At 35.0% G+C, this 17,506-nt stretch overlaps 1 protein-coding gene across 3 annotated transcripts in view; it reads right to left on the bottom strand.

Moving 5' to 3' along the window:
• LOC150095180 (calcineurin-binding protein cabin-1-like) overlaps positions 1–17,506 on the bottom strand; it is a 1,028,489-nt gene that overhangs the window by 536,999 nt on the left and 473,984 nt on the right. For all 3 annotated transcript variants that reach the window (XR_016550194.1, XM_090411711.1, XM_090411712.1), the window contains exons 26-27: positions 13,439–13,621; positions 1,529–1,733 (exon numbers count right to left, since the gene is read on the bottom strand). Coding sequence is in view for 2 of the 3 variants with exons in the window: in XM_090411711.1 (XP_090267837.1) it covers positions 1,529–1,733; positions 13,439–13,621 (388 nt within the window). In the remaining variant the exon portion in view is untranslated. The remainder of the gene's footprint in view (positions 1–1,528; positions 1,734–13,438; positions 13,622–17,506) is intronic.

Below are 17,506 nucleotides of genomic sequence, written 5' to 3'. Positions count from 1 at the left end.
AAAATGAGCAAAGACATCTCTAAATACATAGCCAAACTATTGGTTTGGGTAGCTGTGTTGAGTACCAGATTTGCTAAGAATTACATGTAGAAATTGGCTGGGGGCAGGAGAAGGGAACCCATAGCATCTAGTTGTTTTACATTTTTCCTTTTTATATCAGAACAAAAACTGACTTGATAAGGTCAAGGGTGTTTATCAATGATACACTGGTAAACAAAGAAGTAACATGAAAGCTGACCATGATGCCTGAATCTTTCAGGTTAAGATTTTTTTTAAGGTTTTAAAGTGAACAGAATTTTTGATCATGGATGGAGATTTTCCCATGAGGGAGGAAGTGATTTTGCTTGTTGTTTGGCAGATTTGTAGGTTGGACAATCTATGCTATCAACTGCTGGATGAAGGAAGGGGGGGCTGAGTTTTGAATTTTTATTTTCCCATGAGGGAGGAAGTGATTTTACTTGTTGTTTGGCAAGTTTGTAGGTTGGCCAGTATATGCTATCAACTACTGGATGAAGGTGGGGGGGACTAAGGTTTGACATGGTAAGGTTTATACATTTTTTGATAATTTCTTTAGGCGAAGATGTAATGAAAGTGGCATATTCCTTACCTACTTTGGTGATAATATTTTTGTTATGCAAGGTTTTTTTTAAGGTTAATATTTCCTTATGTGGAATGTTGCACTTGGAGGTTTGGAATTTCTAGGAATTCCAGCCCTGTTTAGAATACAATTAGCCACCATGGGAAGTAAACTGTGGATACCACCAAGGCTCGACAAGTAAATTTTGTGCTAGCGAGTAGCATCAAACTGGATAAAATAGATTTTTTTTTTAATTTACTAAAAAATGTCTTAAAAGATATTTTTAAAAAGCACAGATGCAGCCCCCACTAATCAACTGATAGAACTTCTACTGACTCAGTGGGGGATATTGCTTAAAAAAATGAAAGGATCTTGGGTGAGCACATTTTTTGCATAATTTGTCAATCCCTAGATACCATGTTAATGTTGGTGAAAATTTCTAGAACATGGAACTATCTAAGGAAGCAAAATTATGACCTCATTTGAGGGACACCATCAACATACACGTAGCCTAGTTGCAAAGATATTTCAAATGCAAACTTTTGTTTAACTAATGCTTGGGTGAAGGAGCAAACACAAGAATATCATTTATTGTCAAACATAAATTACGGAAACGCATCTTCACCAGTGATCAAATTGTGATTTATGGAAGTAAATGATTCTAGTATTCTTTATACAAGATTTTTTCAAATTTAGCATTATAACCTAAAAGCATCATAATTTCAATGAAACTTTTAACATGTTCATTGTCAATCATGCGATATCGCGTGATGCGAGTTCTCACTGAGCGGCCGATCACGCGTTATCGCGTGGACGTCACTAACTAAATAAAAAAATATAAAAAATTTGGCCACCACACGAAATTCCAATTTTCAGCTTGGCAATGAAAATGTTAATGCTGAATAATTGGCTGAAAAATAAAATAAAGAATAGAAGGCAGAAATTACTCACTTGTGAAGGATTATGTTCCTGAAGGTGTTTTGCTTTGGTACGCTTATTAGGATGACCATACAGACAATAAAAGCACTGTTCAAGACCTGCCTCCAAATCTTCCCGATATGGATGAGGTTGGGATGTACAGTTATATAACTCTGTCATCATAACATCAACACATAACAATAACAGTGAGCCATCATTTGAAGTACATAATGAATGGCTGAAAGAAAATGATACACTGGTAAACAAAGAAGTAACATGAAAGCTAACCATGATGCCTGAATCTTTCAGGTTAAGATTTTTTTTAAGGTTTTAAAGTGAATGGCTGAAAAAAAATAAAGTTATTTTATTTTAAAATAGCAATTGTGCAAAACTGAATGCAAAATATATTAAAACAAATGTTTTTAAAAATTTTTCATTCCAAATTTTTCACATTGTTACAGGTAAGAATTTCCACTGGTCCATGGAAATTTCCTGGCAGTCTGCCAAAAATTTCCTCCCAATCATATAGCAGCTACATGATTTGGGTGCTACATTATTGCAGGGCGAACGGGATGCTGCACACGATGATGTAGCACCTGAAGTATAGGCAAAGTGTGCTCAATTTCCATATAAGAGGAAATCGATGCACCAAACAAGTCATTTTGCAAAACATAACACTAAACAAAGTTCAAGCATTGCCACTTTGTACAAAGTAGCATTGGAGCTAGTGAAAACAAAAAAAAAGGTTTTTAGTGATGATGTGTTTGTGAAGAAATGGGCAATTGAAATGGCAAAACAAGCTAATGTGCCGAAATTAGTCGAGGAGTTTGAAAAAGTGGCATTATCTAAACATATCATCACAAGACATGTACAACACTTGGATCAATATCAAAAAAGCTGTGTGATTTCAGAGCAGATTGTGAGTATTTTTCATTGTGTGTGTGTGTGTGTGTGGATGAAAGCATTGATCAAGCAGACATAAGTCAACTTTTAATTTTTGTTCGAACTATTAATGAAGAACTCCTCAGTCTTATACCTTTACATGGGACTACTAAAGGTATTGATATTTTTGAAGCAGCTCAAAATTCTATTATGAACTATGGAGGATTTGATAAATATTCCTGCATCGTAACAGATGAGGCCAAAGCTATGACGGGAACTGGAAGCGGCTTTTGTGGACTAGTGAAACAAAATAATTTTAACTTCCCTACAATGCATTGCATAATTCACCAAGAAGCATTCTGTGGAAAATTTCTACATGAAGTCAATGCCGTGAAAGTAGCTATAAAAATAACTAATATTAATATTATATGAGGAGGTAATAGGTTGCTGACTCATCGTGAGTTTCACGTTTTCATATTGCAGGGCAAACAACATAATATGCCAACTTACATGGTCATTTAAATGGCTTTAAAAGTAAATTGAAGCTTTTTAAATTAACATTGGCTAATAATATTGTTACTTTTTTTTTTCCTGAATTGCAAAGAACATTTTGAAGAAATGAAGAATTTTGAGGAAATATCACTGTCAGCTCATGTAAAGTATATTGAAATGATTACTGAGGATTTTGAGAATCGATTTAGTGATTTTAAGGAAATTAAAGAAGATATTTTAATTTTTACTCAACTCTTGACTGTCCCCATTGAAAATGTAAGATCTGACCTTCAGCTGGAATTGTGCAATTTTCAATGAGACCCTTTTTTATACTAACAGAAGTGAAAAAGGAGAAGATGTTTTTAAAATTACTACCAATAGAGAGGTACCCAAAATTGAGGAACTTTGGACTCAAGATGTGCTCAAAGTCAGGAGCACATATCTTTACAAAAGCACTTTTACAATGATGAAATTCATTAAATTAAAGTACAGATGTTCATTGATAGATAATTCTCTTGCAAATTTACTGTGATTGGCAACTACAAGCATCGAAATTGATATAGGTATTTTAGTAAACAAAGCCGAACTACTGCACAGCTATCGCTAAAATGAAATAAATAATTATTGTTTCTTTTCTACTGTTTCAATAAAAACTTTTATAAGCACCATGACTTTTCTTTCTTATGAAATTTTCGAAGTGCTTGCTAAACCTAATTAATGGTAGGACTCTCCAAATAATTTAATATATGTACTGTATTTATTATTCTGGATGTGGCCCTCAGATAAATCTTTTTTTTTAATACAGCCCTCGGATTGCCCAAGTTTGGACAGCCCTGACCTATATCATACATGTAGATGTATTAATTATAACAGATAACAAATCAAATCGTCAGCTTGCAAAATTACAAGAAACCTGCAGAAATTATAATATGGCTATAAATTCAAATAAAATAAAGGTAATGACTAATTATATGAAGAGCCAAAGGCTTCAATTTGGCAACATGAACTTATTTAAGTTAAGGGATATTACATCCCATATTGTTTCTTAGCCGAATATAGACACTATATAAAGTTTGGCGATTCCAAGCGTAAGCAAATACCTGGATAGTGCAGCACCTGACCCATTTGGTAGTACAAACTGAGGCAACTCATAGTAAGGGTGGAGCAAGCTCCGATCACTATTCTTGGTATTTACCCATAATGTGAACTTAGCTCCTAGGAGCTAAGTTCACATTATGGGTAAATACCAAGAATATAGTGCAACAATAACATAGTCAATGAGAATTTTTTTATTCCTTGCCTCTTCTCACCATGTGAATTTGTGCACATTTTTATGTTGGAACATGGTGTTAATAATAACCAGCCCATGTGATATGCAGAAATCCAACAAGTATTTGCCATTATTATTAGCTTTGCTCTTTTCTCCAATTTTTCTTTTTGGAGAAATATTTTTGTATATCTGACAATCATTTCCTACTCTGCTATTTAGATCCCCAACAAGGATCAACTTTTCCGTTTCATTGTGTCAGTTGCGTTCTCTAAAGCACTAAAAAATTCCTCCACTTCTACCTTAGTAGAACCTTCTGTGGAACCATAGGCACAAATAAGTCTCATTGTCCAGATCCCCATTCTCATATTTTCCCACATCACTCTACTTGAGACTGTCTGCCATTCAAGAAGCTTCGTATTTAGTGTTGAATACTATGGCTACTCCTTCTTTTCCTTGATTGTCATTGCCTGAATATAACATTTTGTACTTATTGCTCAGAAAGATCTCACCAGTTTTTGTTTTTTTTGTTTCAGTCACCCCTATTATGTCAATCTGGTACTTATCTAATTCCTCAGCTAGCTCCATTTCTTTGCCATTCAGACTTGTTATGTTGATAGTCCCGATCTTTAACTCTGGTGATGTTGAGTTGGGGTGTGCTTTCAGATTTCTTCCAGTAGCTGACTTTTCGCTGTTCTTCCTGGTTCCCTGGCGAAAACAATGGGGGCCTTGTTTAACTGGGCGGCACCCCTGCCAGCATGAAATTTTGTGATGTTGTACCATCATTTTGTATATTGGTTTAAGCCAATAAGAATACAATTTGGTCGGCTAAATCCCAAATTGCCAGCCCATCCTCATTCGTTCCGTATCCAGGTAGATACCCAATAAGGTGCACCACAAGAAGGTGAGGATTGGACATTAGGTCAGAAGCCCTGGTCTGTTCTCTGTATTCCTTTAAAGCCTATGTGGAGGTCTCCTCTCAGTTTATAGCCTTGACCCTTAAGCACCCCTAAAGGTTTAGATGGACACTGGAATATCAAACATCTAATAGGTTACGTAAATGTATAAGACTTCCAAATGTTATGAAGACAGAGATTCTTGTTCCTGTTTAAGATGCTATATGATTATATCACCTCTGATGATTCCTTGAAAAAAAATTTTTGCCAGAGAATACATTTTGCCAGAGAAGAGGACAAATCCATTTCACGGACAAGTAAAGTGGCATTCTTTTAAACTAAATGTTGCTTCAGTAGTGTTATTTTTAATGGAATTCTTTTTTTTTATGAAACTTCTTCCAGACACTGAATCTTGTATATCTCAGTATGTGTTTCAAAAGGAACAGCCTTTTGTCAATGTAGAAATTCTATATGGTGTGAAAAGATTTAAAAGCAATTGTAACATCAAATTGTTTTAGAATTTGCACTATATATCTTGAAACTCTGTCAATGTAGGGTAAGGAAATATTGCCTTTATAATTTATTTTACAATCAAACAAATTAGTTTCTCAGATAATTTATTTAGCAAGTTTTCTTACTCTGAAATGAGACTGCTCCAAATCTGGAAAGTATACATTCTAAGATCGTCAGCCCAACAGCCAAGACAACCCAATTTAGCCCACTAGCGAGCACTGTTTAAGACTCTAGGATTGACTTCTGTTGCCTCTTTTCAGCCTCATTTGCTTAGTGTGAGTGCCTGCATGCACATATCATTGATTTGTGATTCCTGAGGATGGCAATGTAACATTACCGAAATACAGGTAGTTATTGAAATTTTTTAAATTAATAATCTAGTTTGTTTTCTAAAAAATTAGAAGCTATGTATAACCAATGTATAAGCTTATCTGCAAGAAGCCATATCGTATGTTAGGGGAATATCAGAAAAAATACAACACTACCTAAACACAACACTAAGGCAATCTTCAAACCTCCTGCAAAATTAAGTATATTCAGCTCATTCAAAGATCCCTTTCCTTAACTTGCTTAATCTGGAGGACCCATCGGCAAACTATATGGCATCTAGAACATGATAGCAGAACCCTAACACAAGAACAACTTAATATAAGAGGACGGTAGAGATGTGATTAATGTAGTTCTGCTATAAAACTTTATATTTATTTATTTAGAGATTTTCTTTTCTCTCATCTGTATACTATTATGCTGATGAGTATAATTTTTTTTTTAAATTTTGTTAATTAATTTATATTTTTGTATATATTTTATTTATTTATTTAACATTATTATTTTTTTCTTCACCAGAGGTCAGGTTAGGGTAAACAATTAACAAAACATTTAGATTTATCTTATCAGGTCATCCTAAAAGTTTCTAGTTGTTTTTAGCATTAAGTTTTGAAAGGATATAAAAGATAAATCACTTGCTAATTTAATCAAGTATATACTCCATATGAATCAATAACACTCTTCCAATGTTGTGAAAGTTTCATAATACCATTTCTATACATTTCAGGAGGTTTTGAGGCAAAGAAGTTGCATACCCAATTTCAGTGCCTCTAATTTATTGTTTATTAATTAATCTGAAGACACAGGGAGAATGTGGAACCTTTTCCCAGCCAAGTTTCTCAATCTTGGTACAGGTGATTTTCTTGCACAATGAGAGCATGCATTATCATGGTGAAAAACAATGCCCCTTTCAACTGACCAGAGAACAACTCTTTTCTTTCAGTTTTTCATTCAATCAATAGAGGTGTTCTATTATACTTGAGCTGTGATTGTTTGGTTTTGTGGCAACAGTTCGAAGTGTATAATACCAGCCATATCCCATCAAATGCTTAACAAAATCTTCCGAGGGCAGAGGTCTTGTTTTCGCAGAGGTTTGGCCCCCATTGCCTTTGGCACTTAACATTCTTGTAAAATATCCACTTTTCATTGTCGGTGACTGCATGACTCAAAAACGGAGATTGAACCTCTCGAGAATGAAGAGCAGTGAAGATGTTGATGCACCCTCTTCGATTGTTATTTGTCTCTTCGTGAGGAACCCACTTGTTGAGCTTAGACACTATTCCAAGTTCTTGCAAATGGCGATGGATGATCAATGACGATGAATTAAAATCTTTTGCTAAATCTTCAATGGTTTTGCGCTAAATCTTGAACAGTTGCTTTGCCATTTCTTGCAAAAGCTTTAAAAATTCGTGTTTAGACAAGCTCAGACACATCTGAACAAGTACAGTATAAAAAATGACATTACTTTTGGGATGACCTGATACTTTTGTGTAGCTTATGTCCTGTGTATATGTATCTTTTCCTGATGATGATCTCAATACAGAGGTTGAAATGTTGAGTGTTATTTTCTTAATTATAAGTAAAGTAATTACTCCAACACATGTGTTTTTGTCTCCATAAGTTCTTTACTATGAATGCCGACCACTGTGTAACCTTAAAAGAGAAAGTCTTGCTGTCTTATTGGTTCGTATGACATGATGCTTCTGTAGAGTTGCAAATCACATTAGTATGTCGTGAAAGAAGATCATTGATGTCTAGAAGAGTATAGAAGAAATGGAACCTGGGAATAATTTGTTATCGGTGGGAAAGTTGGAAGTTAAAAAATCCATTCACCCTCATACATAAAACAACCAAACCAGAGGACAAAAACTAGATATCCAATTACAAAATATATGAGGAAGACTATAAGACAGAAATCTGTTCCAAAGATACTTTTGCCAGACTTATTGCAATTGGAAATATCAAGAACAACCACAAGGGTTTCTCTAAATCTTCTCATTTGGGAAGCAAAAACTGGGCACATATAGGTGCCCAGCCTCTGCTTCATCCCTTTTCCGTGCAAATGTTAATAGTATGTTTCCCAGTGGCTTGCTTATGGATATGGTCTACACAGTGCATGTTGGAATATAGTATGAGTCAGATGCTCTTTGGATCTAGTCACCTGAAGAAAAATTGAAATATGCATGACAAAACTAAAATTGAAAATAAATTCTTACTTTTCTTGACTTGATGGCAATGACTGCTGATACCCATTACACTACTTAAGCTGCATTACAAACTTATTTGTAGACTAGCAAAAATCATTTGTCTTTTACAGTTTAATTAACAACTCTTTCAGGTGGTAGATGGGCAGGTGATGAGGGACACATGGATTAAGAAAACATGAGAACCAAGGAATAGAGAAACAGATGGTTAGAGACTGCAATAAATGTAATAATATATTTCTATGCATATGTTCTTATTAACTATTAACTACGTGTTAGTCTTAGTAAGAGTGACAATAACTCTAGTTGGTGTCAATCTCACTCTTAGTGATAATGATTGTTAAAGCATACATGAAGTGGCTACACAGTCCTCAATAAGTGCAAAGGTAAATCAATATTCAGACAGGATCATCAGGAATAAGTTTTCCCTCTGCATGTCATGCAGTGTAACCAACTACCACAGCTATGGATACTACTGTCCACAGTGTTTCCTTCAGTATTGTTAAAGCATACATTAAGTAGCTCTACAATTCCCAATAAATACAAAGGTAAATCAATTCTGACAGGATCATCAGGAATAAGTTGTTCCTCTGCAATGCAACTAACTGCTACAGCCATGGATAGTAATGTCCACATTGCTCCTTCAGTATGTATTAGATTTGGTGGCTATTTCTACAAATGAGCACAAAAGAGAATTCTTTCACATGAAGATGATCACACCTATTAGTTTAATGCTGTTGAATTCCACTACACCTGTCCACATGTTTATTACAAGGTTGGATTACCATTCATGTAATTCAATCCCACAAAGTATATTATTTCCTAGCTAGTAAAAAATGAAACAATAAATAATGGAAACATATTTGTAATTTATGATTTATTTTAATGTTTGTGGGTTTAAAACAATATTATTCAGTTGCTGATAAGTTCTCCCCCCTCTACTTATTAATGTTTTTTGCCATTTCTGTGTATTCTATAACCTTATCTTTAAGAAAGCCAGACTGCATATGCAAATATGTGTACACACATGCAGATGGCCTGATGCAAGGTCAATGTGAGGTTATGTTATGTGTTTGGTAGTAATCTAAAGGCACAGTAAATTTAGAGCTGGTTCTAGAAAGGAGCTCCTTCATTATTGAGCTCCTTCTCAACCAGAGTGGTAGTGAAGGCTGACTTGTGTCAAATTAAAAGCAGGTGCTTCTCCAATAAGCCTGTGCAAGACTGCACATACAGAGGTTTAGATGGAAGAAGATCAACAAGCTAGAGATGGAGCTTCTCCCTCACTCATCATACAGTTCCAGAACTAACCTTGCCTGATTAATTGGCATATGTTCTGATCAAGGCCAAGGAAGTTGTGTTTTTGATTCTGAGGACTGAGTCTGTGGTCTAGAATTGTTTGTTAATAGAAGGATTATACTCACAGAACATAATGACTCATAAGCCATGGAACATGCTGTCAAAAGGGCCAGTCTTTGTGAAGCAATTGCATAAGTTTTTAACATCACCAGTAAATGCCTTCCATTTTCGGCTTCACAAAGACAGGCCCTTTCTAAAGAATATTCTATCACTTATAATTATTATTATGGGTTACTCCATGAAGTCATTAGAATCATCGAGGGCCCTAAACATCATGTCAACTATCCGACAGTTACCCAGTATCTATCATACTTTGCTTTGAACTCATTCACAGTCATGGTACTCACAAGAGACTCTGGCAACCTATTCCACTCATTCACCACTCTCCAAGCAATAAAACCTAGTTCGTTCTAACACCCTTGCTAGCTACACTCTTACTCAGTTTCCAAGTATGGATCCTAGTTCTCCCATGACCTAGACCTGTTTTGAAAATTTTGCTTTGAATTAATCTTGTAAAAACCTTCAGTAATTAGTATATCTCAATCATATCACCCAGTTTCTATAACCCACAAATCTTCAACCTGTTCTTGTAAGGTTCATTCCATAGAATTGCTACCATATTGGTCACTTGCCTCTGGATCCTCTCTACATCTTCCTCATTGCCAAGCAACCCTGATGCCCAGATCTACACACAGTAGTCAGATGGGGTCCTTATCAAGGCTCAATAAAGAGGAATAATAATCTGTTTATCTCTGTTCATCAAATTATTCCTCAGTAACCAAATAATCTGCTGCTTTAGCCAGTTTTGCTATGTGCTTTCTAAACTTTAATTGCCTATCCACTAACATCATGCCCAAATCAGTGACTTCATCAATTTCTTGGAGTACAGTTTCATCGATGTGGTATACAGCTGGTAATCTTTTAACCACCAAAATGCACAACCTTACACTTTGCCACACTAAACTGATATCTATTCTTCTTAGCCCAGAATGCCAGTCTATCTAAATCATCCTGCAAAATTTTAATATCATTTGCATTAACTGTTGCTCTAGATTCAGTTGTTCGCATCATTGGCAAACAACTAACCAGTTACTTTCAGATCCTTTCCTATATCATTAATGTACAAATGAAACAATAGCAGCTCAAGAAAGAGGCATGCGGCATGAAACTAGTCATCACAGGCCTTCTATTGGACCTGAAGAAACTATTCTCTGATATCTCTCCATCAACTACCTTCTTATCCACCTCATAAACCCTATATCTATCCCTATGTGCTGCAGTTTACTGATTAGAATTCTATGTGGTATTCTGTCAAAGTCTAGCCATATCACAGTAAACCCATTACCTTTATCCAACTCAGCAGTCACTGTATTATAAAACATGAGCAAGCTACTGAGGCACAACCTACCCTTCACAAACCATGTTGCCCCCCCTCTCCCCCATACAGTATCCAATTTCCATCCATCCATTCCTGTTTGCTCTTCATCAACTTCTCCAATACTCTGACAATTCCTGATATACTAATCAGTTAGTAACGTGACACATCAGTCTTGGAGCCTCCTTTCCACTCTGTGAGAATAACCCAGAGCTGAGACTTAGATTAAACAATGTGATCAAGAGCAATGACAATTCCATAGCACCTTCACCTAAAACTTGAGCTGGTATGCCATCTAATCCCATAGCTGGAATTACATTAAAGTTCTGTAATATGCTATGCACCTCCATTTCATTTACCTCAGTTTCCATATAAGCCTTTGCCTCTCTCATTACTGCAATATCTCCACCTGAATGATACACTGTTGCAAAGTGCTCACTTAGTAATTCTAAAATTTAAATTGATTTACTTACCTCCCTACTACTGATATTCATTAAAATCATTCTGCCATAAACATTCTTTCTTTTACTTGCAGCATATCAAAAGAACTGTTTAGGATCTTTGGCCAGCACTGCTGATTTCCTTTCATAGTCTGCTTTTGCCTTTCTTACCACACTAGTTACCTTTATGCTCTGTGCTTTGTACTTGTTGTTTATTATTTTAACGGTATAATAGAACACAGAAACTAAGTAAATAATTGATTTATTAACTTGATGCTGATATTTCGCTGGTATTATAACCAGCATCTTCAGAGCACAAAAACACTGTTTGTCACAATACGCGAGACTAAAACAACATGGTGTACATTAACAAAATTGTAGCAGCAACACAAAGACTAGAGTCCTGATTTTGGCGCCCTCTATCTGAAAAAAAAAGAAAAAAAAAAGAAAAAAAACGCTATTATATATTGCTAGAGTCCTAGAAAAGTGCTAGTTTTTCCTTAATATGACTGTCTCCCAGATCTTCAGCAAGTTAATACAGCCATATTTGTTGAGATTTGGAGTGTGTTTTAGGGCTTCTTTCGTCTTTGTGTTGCTGCTACAATTTTGTTAATGTACACCATGTTGTTTTAGTCTCGCGTATTGTGACAAACAGTGTTTTTGTGCTCTGAAGATGCTGGTTATAATACCAGCGAAATATCAGCATCAAGTTAATAAATCAATTATTTACTTAGTTTCTGTGTTCTATTATACCGTTAAAATAATAAACAACATGTTCGACGAACACATAAGTCTGTGCTTTGTACTGTTCATGTGCATGCTGGTCACATTTCTCCTTGAATTCCCTCCACAATTTTTTATTTTTTTTTGCAGCATCCCACTTAATGATGATATTCAGCCATCTAACACCCACTTGATTTACTCTCCTGACTCTAGGTATGCAGTCTGCCATTACTTCCCTCTAACACTTTTTACCACTTCCCATCAACATCCAGCCCCTGCAGCATCACGTCATGGCACCGATCCAAGCAATCTACTAAGCTTTCATACTTACAGCACTGTAATTCCACATATACCACCCTCCTTCTCAACTGAAAATTCCACACATTTAGCCATCCCCCAGGTTAAAACTATATGATAACTCTCACCAATTGACAGCAACGTGGTCAGATTGGTTATAGACAAATTCTCAGATGCAATTACAAGATTGAGCACTGTCAAAACCCTGGTATATTCCATTACATGCTGTATCAGGTAATTATCCTTTAGTAAGTGTATAAATTCCATTTCCTTCCTCCCATATGTCCTCTCCTCCTTCCAATCTATGTTTCCATAGTTGAAATTTCCCATAATAATTACCTGTCATCCACTCATTGATCTATTTGCCAATGCATATTATCTCCATCATCTTTTCCATCCCCTGGTCTATAGCAGTATCCAACTGTATATTTTGTTCTGCTGGCCTCAATCTCACACCAGATAGCTTCAAACGTGCTATTTTCACTGCCAGGAAGTTGAACGACTATTCTCTTTGGTTGCAGTTCATTGGCTATTATCAATACTCCCCCCCTATTCTTTTCTCTCTGTACTCCTTGAACACATTATACCCTTCACATTCTATCACAATAAATGCCAATAACCTTTGGTCCAGATATACTAACCAATGCAAAAAATTTCTTCCTCTTGTTTCAAATGCTGCTGGTATCAGTGTACATAAAGTGCAAAAGACCCTTAGGCCCACTGCTATCCTGATGCTAAGTATCCCATTCTAGTTTGCCACCAGTGGTACTAACTTAGGCACCTTATACACATTCCCAGACTCAAATGCCCCCACTGATGTCTGTACATCCACTCAACACTTATGGGCCACCCTGTGTTATGTTGAAAGTATGTGTAACAAACTTACTCACTATAATAAATAAAAAGTCCTGGCCATAGTCCCTATAGGTACAATGCTATCATAAAGAAAATTCACTAACATGAACCACCTATTTTAACAAACTGTTCCTGTAGTTCCTAGAAGTTTGCAACAGGGAGAGATGGATATGCGTATTATAAAAATAAAATTCTAAAAACAAAATAAAAATATCAGAATTCTAAAAACTTTTAGTTTACCCTTATTAAATATATTGGTAGAATATCATCCTCTGAGTGTTTTATAAAATATTCAAGATATAAATATAATCCTTACCGTCCCAAGTATTCATGAGCTGTAAATAATAACATCAGAGATGAAGACATTCCTAAACCAAAATCCACAGTATTTGTTGAATTTAAAGGCACTGCTTCCTGTTCTCTGCTAAGCTTCTCAACACTGGTTAGATCAGTTAAAATATTTGATTTCTGCACTAAAGCATGAATTTTGCTTTCTGCACTGAATAATTAAATAAATACTATAATATTAATATTTTGGGAATTCTTGTCTAAAGCATTAATGAAAACACAACTGTTACAAATTATTACACATTTATTAGAGACATTGCGCTAGACAGTTTTATATAATGTTTTAAATCACGGTTTCACACATGTAAGAGAAAACTAAATAGAGTTTATTACTCCTATATAATTTGCTCAATATGTCATGTTGACATATTGAGCAACAGTCTCTCTTCTGTTTCCCTTCTGCTGTCATTCAGAGAGAAGACCCAGCTGGTAACAATATTTAAATTCTGAATACAAGCAAGTCATACAGCATGTGTAATAACAACACATGTGTTGATCAGAGTTATCCAGTAGGAGGAAACATTATTAGTGTTCAGAGATGTGGGTGTAGACATATAATTAATTAAAAATATTTATATATAAACAATTAACAGTAATTACTTCCAAAAACTTAGAGACAAGCATACAGTCTATCTGATTAAGATTAGGACAGCAGTGTAGACCTTCACATAATTCAAAAAATAGATGATCGAATTTGAATCTACCTACTGTAGTGTAGCATCTTATTTTCTTATATTTTCTGTATCAAGGTCTCAGTGTATCCATTGAGTAATAGAGTAAGTTTTATTTTATTTAATTCTTTTAATAGAAGAACCTCTGAAGAACAAATTGTGAGTGCTTAGAGTACAAGGATTTTGATAATACTATTTTTTTTTTGTAAAGGATAATGATGTGAAGATAGGTATATCTGGCTATAAAGGATGGCTTCCTGTAAACAGAAAATTCAATATTACAAGCAGAGATATAATGTATTAGAATATCCAAAAAAGATTGTTAGATTGAGAAGACTGTTGTTAGATTCACATTCAATAGTGAACTTGACGCAAGTATATTGTTGTGTCGGAAAAAAATGATGAGTCATCCCTTTTTCCCACTCAACACTAAGTTACTTATAAGGAGAGTATAAGGACATGCTTATGCCTCCGGACAGAGAATGTGCCTTTTTACAATCCAAGTACATGTAAATATCCAAGTGTGTAAGCTCTAAACAATGTTAAAATAACCCATGAGTTTAATAGAGAATAATTCTAAATGAATTAAAATATAAAATCATGTATAAATTGCCAAGTAAATGTGTATATGCTAGAGCAAACTTTAAGCCATGTAAAAGCAGTTCGTAGCCACGGCGTCCAATCGGCAGCCGCCGTATGCGTGATGACACCGCCGAGTGAGGGAGCTGTTTTGGAGTATAAAGGTTTCGGTGGGGATTCGAATCGCTCTCTTATCTCTTGTCTCCGGGTTTCGTTGGCACCTAGTCCTGTCGGAGAGCTGTGTAGAGCTTGCCGCCATGTGTAGCAAGAATCCTCCCTTGCCATGTGTGCAACGTGGGCCAAGGCTGCAACTACAATGTATTCAGATCCATAAGAAGAAAGAGCCACTGATGAAATCAACGTTAGTGTTCAAATCTATGTATGAGCGTTTTTCGGTTCGTATGGAAACAAAGGAATAGCAAGACCACCATCAGTGAAGGTACAGTAAGCCAACCAAAGTATCCAGTTCAAGGCAAGAACGGTAAGTGGAAGATTTTCTTATGTTAAATGTTGAATTAAAGTAACCGAAGAGTAGGGAAACAGAAGCTAAGGAAGCATGCTATTTTTGTGTAGTATTATAGGAACAGTCTGCGATTTGGACACTTTTGTCTACAGTTGAGAAGGAAGCATATTAGGCTCCAGCCGAACAGGAGGCCGAGGTCCAAACTGTTTGTGTGATTTAAGAACAGTAATGTTATATGGTCAGGACGTAACTAATTGTTAACTAAAATTTTGGAGGGGGGAGTAAGTAAGATTAAGAAGTATTATCCTAGAGAAATTCATGTCAGAAGTATTGAGTTGTCTTGTGTATATATGAAATATTACATGTGTGATAATATTAGGTAACTTAGTTATAAGAGTCTGAGAATAGATGTACATTTAGAAGTGAGGAATTTATGTCAAGTAAGGGACTATAGTATAGAAGTTTTGTTTGTGATTAATTAAGTAAAGGGAACCCAGACTCTTTTAAGATTAAGGATTTGATTAACATGTATTAATAAATGTGTTTCTTAAAATATAATCAAATGAGTTTGTCATCCTTTCTGCGGATTTGAGCTACCGTTTGGAAAATTTTGTACCGTGCATTTAAGGGGAAACCATTAGTGATAGAAGAATTGGGACCACGACTGCTTACGTCTTGATCCCTACATTTTTTTTAAGTATTCTTGGATGACATATCAGAATTTAGTTGCCGGCTGGCACAGTCTTTAATCAATATAAATTCGTCGGCAAACGCATATCTGATATAAAGTGATACAAAAATTTATGTTAACTGTAAGGCTAAAGAAAAGACAGAGATATAACAATAAGTCAGTCACACAGACATCGAAGATATAACAATATCATCATCAATCTCCTAATATGTACCTCTAAGGGGTGCTCAGGTTACTACAATAGAAATACATTGATTAACTCTACATTATTATTATTAATCTCCTATCAGCAATTTTCCTCTAAATCAATCCATTACTTGTGAGAACTCCAATATTGTCATATGTAACACTTTGTGCTTCTAAGACACTTCTAACTGAATCAATCCTACTCAGGGTCTCTTTCCTGCCATCTTGGCATCAAACACCTGTTTTACTAATCTTTCCTCACCCATTCTGTTTAAGTGCCTGTACCTTAATTAGCTCAGTTGGCACAGTATTGAATGCTAATAATGCCAAGTTCCTATCTAATATCTTCATTTTTTTCCCCCATTTTCTTGTGTCAGCTGTTTGTTCTAATTACTCAAAAAATTCCTCCACTTCTTCCTTAGAAGAATCTTCTGTGGGATCATAGGCACAAATAAATTTCATTGTTTATTTCCCCATTTTGAAGTTTGTCCTCATAACTCTACTTGAAACTGCCTTCCAACCAAGAAATTTATCTTTATGTTTGGTACTGCATGCTAACACTACTCCTTGCTTTCCTTGATCATGATTGCCTGACATCCTATACTTCTTATTTAATAAGATTTCCCATTTTTGTTTTCTTTGTCTCAGTAATGGCAATTATATTCATGTAGTACTTTTCCAATTCTTCTGCAAGTTCGGTTTTCTTTCCATTAATACTCCTTATATTGATGATTCCTATCTTCAGTACTTCTGATGTCAGGTTTATTCTTCTTCTTCTAGATGTTGACTTGGAGCTATGCAAGTATATAAGGAGCTAATTTTATCCAAAATTTGAAGTAGTTCTGTTTCAGAGTGAGACCAGATTGCAAAGATTCATCCACAAAAATGTAGCCAAATGCAAGATCAAGGAGAAATGGTGTTATAAATCTGATCTACTAAATGCCCCATAAAATAAACGGTCAAAGTAAGTGATGTGGGACTAGCCAACGCAATACTCTCAGTCTGAGAAACTGAGTTCTATTTAGTTTTCTCTTCATGTGTGAAGTTGTTATTTAAAACATCATACTAAGTGTTATAAATAAAATATCAAAAAGTTATTTCACATTATTTATTCAAATCAATATAAACATTATTATAATATACCAAACTTTGTGCAATAATACAAATATCATACTAAAGAATTGTTTATACTAAGGATATTAATCATAAGAAACGTGAAACAAAAGAATAAAATCAAAGTTAATAACATGCTTAAATCGGCATCTATACACATCTCTAAAGTATTCATGATCATACAAAATAAACAATTTTAGCACATATTAACATAGTACCAATAGTATAAGCTGTGATTTAAACAGGGAGTTTCAAAATTTATATAGAAGAATTTTATTTTATTTAATAAGGTAATTTTACTGGTTACTTAAAATATACTAAAATAAATTCTAT

This window comes from Typopeltis vanoorti, chromosome 21, assembly GCF_054136105.1.
Source record: "Typopeltis vanoorti isolate ZY-2024b chromosome 21, IOZ_Tvanoo_1.0, whole genome shotgun sequence".
Classification (NCBI taxonomy): Eukaryota; Metazoa; Arthropoda; class Arachnida; order Uropygi; family Thelyphonidae; genus Typopeltis; species Typopeltis vanoorti.
Note: the sequence above shows the minus strand (reverse complement) of the source record. Positions and strands in the feature narration are given on the sequence as shown.